General features: G+C 43.9%; 1 protein-coding gene across 1 annotated transcript in view; it reads right to left on the bottom strand.

The window, feature by feature from the left end:
• Positions 1–5066: 5066 nt before the first annotated feature.
• The window catches only part of LOC139364926 (E3 ubiquitin-protein ligase SMURF2-like), a 54797-nt gene continuing 52142 nt past the window's right edge, over positions 5067–7721 (bottom strand). The window contains exon 20 of the mRNA XM_071102164.1: positions 5067–7550. Coding sequence (XP_070958265.1) covers positions 7451–7550 — 100 coding nt within the window. The 3' untranslated portion in view covers positions 5067–7450. The remainder of the gene's footprint in view (positions 7551–7721) is intronic.

Here is a 7721-nt window from a genome sequence, read left to right as displayed (position 1 = left end):
AGTGCGGGCCATTCCACCTCGCCGCACTGGCTTGGCTACGGGAGCATTCAACCAGGTAAGGTTGGGCAAGCTCGGTGCTCGAGAGCTCCAGTGCGCCTTCACGGTCCGGTCTATCCGGTGCCACCTCCACGCACCGCCCAGAGCTGTCAGAGTCTCCCTCCTGCCCAGCGCTGCCGGAGTCTCCCTCCTGCCCAGCGCTGCCGGAGTCTCCCTCCTGCCCAGTGCTGCCGGAGTCTCCCTCCTGCCCAGTGCTGCCGGAGTCTCCCTCCTGCCCTGAGCTGCCGGAGTCTTCCGTCTGCCTTGAGCTGCCGGAGTCTCCCGTCTGCCCTGAGCTGCCGGAGTCTCCCGTCTGCACTGAGCTGCCGGAGTCTGCCCTGAGCTGCCAGAGTCTCCCGTCTGCCCTGAGCTGCAGGTGTCTCCCGTCTGTCCTGAGCTGCAGGTGTCTCCCGTCTGCCCTGAGCTGCCAGAGTCTCCCGTCTGTCCTGAGCTGCAACATTCTCCTGTCTGTCAGCCAGGAGCTGTCAGAATCTCCCTTCACTCCGGAGCTGCCGGAGTCTCCCGCCCGTCCGGTGCTGCCGGAATCTCCCGTCCGTCCGGTGCTGCCGGAATCTCCCGTCCGTCCGGTGCTGGCGGATTCTCCCGTCCATCCGGGACCCGTGGCTTGGGTCCCCAGTCCGAGGTCGGCGGCGAGGGTCGCCGCGTTAAAGAGGCCACGGAGGCGGGTAAAGAGGTGGAGAAGGACTATGGTGGAGTACGGTCCACGTCCCGCGCCAGAGCCGCCACCGCAGACAGACACCCACCAAGACCCTCCCCTATGGGTTTAGGTTTTGCGGCCGGAGTCCGCACCTTTGGGGGTGGGGGGTACTGTCACGTTCTGACCATAGTTATTTTATTAATGTCTTTGTTTTATTATGGACAGGGCGTGAGTTGGGTGGGTTGTGTATGTTCCGTTTTCTATGTTGTGTTTGCGTTTGGCCTGGTATGGTTCTCAATCAGAGGCAGGTGTCGTTAGTGGTCTCTAATTGAGAATCATACTTAGGTAGCCTTTTCCCACTTGTGTTTCGTGGGTGTTTATTTTCTGTTCTGTGTTTTATTTCACCGTTCAGGACTGTTCGTTTGTCGTTTTATTGTTTTTGTTTCAGTGTTCACTATTCATTTTAAAAATCAAGATGAACACTTACAGTGCCTTGCGAAAGTATTCGGCCCCCTTGAACTTTGCGACCTTTTGCCACATTTCAGGCTTCAAACATAAAGATATAAAACTGTATTTTTTTGTGAAGAATCAACAACAAGTGGGACACAATCATGAAGTGGAACGACATTTATTGGATATTTCAAACTTTTTTAACAAATCAAAAACTGAAAAATTGGGTGTGCAAAATTATTCAGCCCCTTTACTTTCAGTGCAGCATACTCTCTCCAGAAGTTCAGTGAGGATCTCTGAATGATCAAATGTTGACCTAAATGACTAATGATGATAAATACAATCCACCTGTGTGTAATCAAGTCTCCGTATAAATGCACCTGCACTGTGATAGTCTCAGAGGTCCGTTAAAAGCGCAGAGAGCATCATGAAGAACAAGGAACACACCAGGCAGGTCCGAGATACTGTTGTGAAGAAGTTTAAAGCCGGATTTGGAAACAAAAATATTTCCCAAGCTTTAAACATCCCAAGGAGCACTGTGCAAGCGATAATATTGAAATGGAAGGAGTATCAGACCACTGCAAATCTACCAAGACCTGGCCGTCCCTCTAAACTTTCAGCTCATACAAGGAGAAGACTGATCAGAGACGCAGCCAAGAGGCCCATGATCACTCTGGACGAACTGCAGAGATCTACAGCTGAGGTGGGAGACTCTGTCCATAGGACAACAATCAGTCGTATATTGCACAAATCTGGCCTTTATGGAAGAGTGGCAAGAAGAAAGCCATTTCTTAAAGATATCCATAAAAAGTGTCGTTTAAAGTTTGCCACAAGCCACCTGGGAGACACACCAAACATGTGGAAGAAGGTGCTCTGGTCAGATGAAACCAAAATTGAACTTTTTGGCAACAATGCAAAACGTTATGTTTGGCGTAAAAGCAACACAGCTGAACACACCATCCCCACTGTCAAACATGGTGGTGGCAGCATCATGGTTTGGGCCTGCTTTTCTTCAGCAGGGACAGGGAAGATGGTTAAAATTGATGGGAAGATGGATGGAGCCAAATACAGGACCATTCTGGAAGAAAACCTGATGGAGTCTGCAAAAGACCTGAGACTGGGACGGAGATTTGTCTTCCAACAAGACAATGATCCAAAACATAAAGGAAATCTACAATGGAATGGTTCAAAAATAAACATATCCAGGTGTTAGAATGGCCAAGTCAAAGTCCAGACCTGAATCCAATCGAGAATCTGTGGAAAGAACTGAAAACTGCTGTTCACAAATGCTCTCCATCCAACCTCACTGAGCTCGAGCTGTTTTGCAAGGAGGAATGGGGAAAAAATTCAGTCTCTCAATGTGCAAAACTGATAGACATACCCCAAGCGACTTACAGCTGTAATCGCAGCAAAAGGTGGCGCTACAAAGTATTAACTTAAGGGGGCTGAATAATTTTGCACGCCCAATTTTTCAGTTTTTGATTTGTTAAAAAAGTTAGAAATATCCAATAAATGTCGTTCCACTTCATGATTGTGTCCCACTTGTTGTTGATTCTTCACAAAAAAATACAGTTTTATATCTTTATGTTTGAAGCCTGAAATGTGGCAAAAGGTCGCAAAGTTCAAGGGGGCCGAATACTTTCGCAAGGCACTGTACCACGCTGCGCTTTGGTCCTCTCCTTCATACGACGACCGTTACAGCTACCACAGAAACAATATGTTTAGGCCTATACAGTCCATCACACTACCAAAAATTACCTTATGTATGCCCATTCCTTTCTCTGAGCAAATAGATACTGATTCTCCAAGCCCCCTCCTATCACCACCATCATCATTGATGAAAGCACTTCAGTTCACGCCTCTGCTGCTCAGGACATGCCAGACTCATTCTAATTCAAATAAATGCTCAAATTAAAATGGAAGCGTTTACAGCTCCCACTATGTCAAGATTTAAAAGTTGGTTAAAGGATGACATAACATACTAGTGTGCTACAATACTTAATCTTCTATGAAACACGACCCTAAACTGACCTGTTTATTGTATCATGGTAATCGAACTAGTAGTATTGTAATAACAGCCGTTACTCCAGATTTTGTTTAACATTTCCTGCTCTTATACTGTATGTAAAATTACCAATGTCATCTTTCTCATTTCCAAAGTAACCCTTCTCATATCCCCTTTCCTGATTTGAAGTCAGAGACACATTAGCAGACAATACTCTTCATGTACACTGTTCTCAATTACAGTTGCTAAGGAAAATAACCTCTCTCTCAACATCAACAAAACGAAGGAACTGATTGTGGAATTACCGTCCAGTGGGTGGTGAAGACAGCCCAGTACATAACTGGGACCGTGCTTACACCCAACCAGGACATCACTCGAAACGATGCCTGAGGAATGCACGCTGCATCATCAAGGACCCACACACCCCGACCACGAGCTGTTCTCTCCCTTACCGTCAGGCAGACCGTATCGGAGCATTAGGTTTGATACCAACAGGCTCAGAGACAGTTTCTATCTACAATCCATCAGACTGCTGAACACTTGAACTGATCACTTGCTGATTCTCTGCACCTTAGCACACATCACAATTGCTGCTACCAGGCTCTTATAATACTGCTCAATTTATACACACCCAGTCAATACTTTGTAGAAGCACTTTTGGTGGCGCTTACAGCTTTGAGTCGTCGTAGGTATGTCTCTATCAGCTTTGAGTCGTCGTAGGTATGTCTCTATCAGCTTTGAGTCGTCGTAGGTATGTCTGTATCAGCTTTGAGTCGTCGTAGGTATGTCTGTATCAGCTTTGAGTCGTCGTAGGTATGTCTGTATCAGCTTTGAGTCGTCGTAGGTATGTCTGTATCAGCTTTGAGTCGTCGTAGGTATGTCTGTATCAGCTTTGAGTCGTCGTAGGTATGTCTGTATCAGCTTTGAGTCGTCGTAGGTATGTCTGTATCAGCTGTGAGTCGTCGTAGGTATGTCTGTATCAGCTTTGAGTCGTCGTAGGTATGTCTCTAGCAGCTTTGAGTCGTTGTAGGTATGTCTCTATCAGCTTTGCACATCTGGATTTGGGGATTTTCTCCCATTCTTCCTTGCAGATTTTCTCAAGTTTTGTTAAGTTAGATGCAGTGAACAGAAATCTTCAAGTCTTTCCACAGATTTTCAATGGGATTCAAGTCAGGGCTTTGGCTGGCCACTGAACGACTTTCACATTCTTGTTTGGAAGCCATTCTAGTGTTGCTTTGGCTGTATGCTTGTGGTATTTGTCCTGTTGGAACATAAATCATTGCCCACGTCTAAGGTCATTTAGACTCTGAAGAAGGTACTCATCAAGGATTTGCCTGTATTTTGCTCCATTCATTGTTCGCTGACCAATGACCAATCTGGCAGGTTCTCCCATCTCAGCCATGGAACTCTGTAGTTCTGTTAGTGGTCATTGGGGTTCTTGGTCACCTCCCTGACCAAGGTCCTTCTTGCCTGATTGCTCAGTTTGGTCAGACGACCAGCTCTAGGCAGAGTCTGGGTAGTTCCATATTTTCCAATGATAGAAACCATTGTGCTCTTCGAAACTTTTAACACTCTAGAAATTGTTTTATACCCTTCACCAGATATATGCCTCATCACAATTCTATCTCAGAGATATAAGGACAGTTCCTTGGACTTCAGGATATAGTTTCTGCTCTGACATGCACTGTCAACCGTGGGACCTTATATAGACAGGTGTGTTTCTTTCTAAATCATGTCCAAACAATTGAATTGGCCACAGGTGGACTCCAATCAAGTTGTAGTGACGTCAATGATGATCAAAGGAAATTTAATGCACAGCTCAATTTGAGCTCCTGAATACTGCGAAATTCAGCTCAAATCATTTGAAAGCCCCCAAAACCTCTCACATACACAGACAAAAGACAAGGCACAGCCACATACAAGGTGCCTCATATTATTTGACAAAGGCAAGTTTAATTAGACCTAAATGACACACAAAAATAAAATACTCTTACAAAAATGATAGTGTTAAGTACATCTAATTGCATCAGTCAGCTATAAGAGATATAGTCCTGCTTGTGGATCATGCAAAAAAATTAAGCAACAAAAAGCTGCATCTAAAATTTGACTTGTTAATAAAAAGTTCCATTCTTCAGGGAGGCAGCTATGAAGTAATGCAGAGAGATTGTGTAAGAAACAGACTGCCGAGGGATCTTTTTGTGCCACTTAAAGTAAATTATTATGTTTAGATATAAAATCAATCAGTCCATGACCTATCTGGTAAATAGATAGAAGTCACCTAGTACATACGGCGACAAATAGTTCTGTATGTGTGAATTTGAAAAGAAACGTAAGTTAAATTACAGGTTGTGTGATCCACATTAATAAACAATAACCTATCACAGTACAAAGCACCATCTGAGGACACGTCACTTTGCATACACCTCTATAAAAGAAAAAGATGAGCAATTCATTTTCAATGTATGCTAACTTTAAGAACAGTCCATTGGTCATAGATTGCTAGACAGGCAGCCATTAAAAAAAATAAGAAAACATTCAACAATTTGTTTGAATGAGTAGAAAATAAATATGTTCTCCCCCAAACCCATACTTGTAGAGCTAGGTTCAGGTGAGTAGAATTAGGGGGTTCATCTCATTCATTCAGATAGATATAGAAACCCAACTATCACATGTCAATGTCTACTGTTGGGTTACAATACATATGACAAATGTAGACTTCATAGCCATTCAACTTAATGTACTGTATAAGACATTCAACCATTACAGAGGAAAAGTTTTTGTATCTGACCACGTCAGCTCCCAAATAATACAACAACTAATATGACATCTCCTGAGAATGTGGCTTGAGGTCAGAGTGATGTTTGTTCAATTCATTGCAACTTTTTGTATGTAGTTTGCTATGCGCCCATCTCAGCCCCAGGTATAAGACTGGTTGCCAATATCTTATTTAGCACCAGAAGACCATAACTGGAAGGTAGTAGTAGTTATTTGCCAGAATGACAAGAGTAGCACATACAAAGGATGTGTGTAATCTTCACATAACAAAATGCACCAGGGTAGCAGGGACTCTTAGCCATTCTTTTGTGGGGACAGAGCAGATCACCATGGTAGAAACAATCATGAAATCATGAGAAAGGTCTATGGAACTCATCATACATACCCCATCACAAGTACCTACTGGATGATGTCACTGGAATTTAAAGGGTCAGGTTAATATCTAAATAGTTGAAAAGATTCAGTCAAAAGTATTATGGCACTCAGAGGACTGTGTGTATTAAAGACAACCCACCCTTAAGACCATCTCTCTACTTACTTTGTAGGAAAGAGGCTATGTAAAGATTTCCCCCACAGCAATCTAAGTGTACTTCTTTCAAGCTTAAATAGTAACACTTTTAATATTATTTTTTTTTTTTTGGAATAATGGCAAAAGCTTTCTGAAATATAACAGAAATAAATTATATATATTATATATAATTTTAGTGTTTCTTTTTTCATTTTCCAATTATATAAAAATAACACCATTCAAGCTATTCATTTAAATTTCCAAACAAGCTTAGATGTCAGACGTGTGACACTGGTTTCTGGGAATGGAGCGCTGAAAACCAGCCTGCTTTCTTTGGACAGGGTCGTTGACAATGGGGCCCTGCATGTCTTTCTCCATAAGGTCAAGTTCTGAACATGTGCTCCAAAGTCCAGCCTCTGAGTGAAGATAGATGCCCCAAGAGTCCTCAGTGGTAGAAAAGGATTCAGTCACCAGGGGGTGCTAAGGAGCCTTCATGCTCCCTTCAGTCCCTGCCTCCAAACATAGCAAGCACCATTCAGTGTTGTTGGTAACCGTGGGTAACAATGTACTCCATCAAAGCAGTGATACCAGTCTTGTTTATGTGGCCAATGTTTTGTTTAGTTGTGGACTTCATGTTCTGCTTGGTAAGATGGTAAGTAGCTACATGGAATACTGACTATTTTTTATAATGCTAAAACTAAACTTATTTAAAAAAAGGAAGAGCCAGCCATTTTCGCAGTTCCACAAGTTAGTAAATAGTCTGAGTTATTAGCAGCTGAAAATGCTATTTTTTAAAAGAGGGGGGTGGGGGGAAACCCCTAGACAGACGATACTGTTCGCTCAGGTCTCCTCTGCCTCCCCCCCTCGGCCTGGCCACATGTCCCTATTGTGGGCGAGAGAGTCCTTGGGCCACTGGACCACAGACGCCCCCTTCCCCTGGGTGAACTGGATGGTGGGGTCTGACTATGGTCGAGTTCCTCCACTCCTTGTTCCTGCCGACCCCTGCGTCAGCAGCGTCTCACTCCACAGCAAAGCCACACGTCTCCTCGATAGCAGTCAGCAGCTTGTCATACAGCTTGTCATAGTTCTCGTAGGGAGGAATGTCGATCCGGTTGAAGCTGAACAAACAGAGGGCAAGAGAGACTTGAGCCTGAGCCTTTGGTATTAGGACCTCTCTATGTTCATGGTTAACAGATACATGTCTGGAAACCTAAACCTAAAGCATGATGTTGATATATCAAAGTGCCCTTCCCAGCTTTGACAAAGGCAAACATTGTTCCTGAAGGGCA

Source organism: Oncorhynchus clarkii, chromosome 13 (assembly GCF_045791955.1).
Source record: "Oncorhynchus clarkii lewisi isolate Uvic-CL-2024 chromosome 13, UVic_Ocla_1.0, whole genome shotgun sequence".
In the NCBI taxonomy this organism is placed as follows: domain Eukaryota; kingdom Metazoa; phylum Chordata; class Actinopteri; order Salmoniformes; family Salmonidae; genus Oncorhynchus; species Oncorhynchus clarkii.
This window is presented reverse-complemented; position numbering and strand designations above follow the sequence as displayed.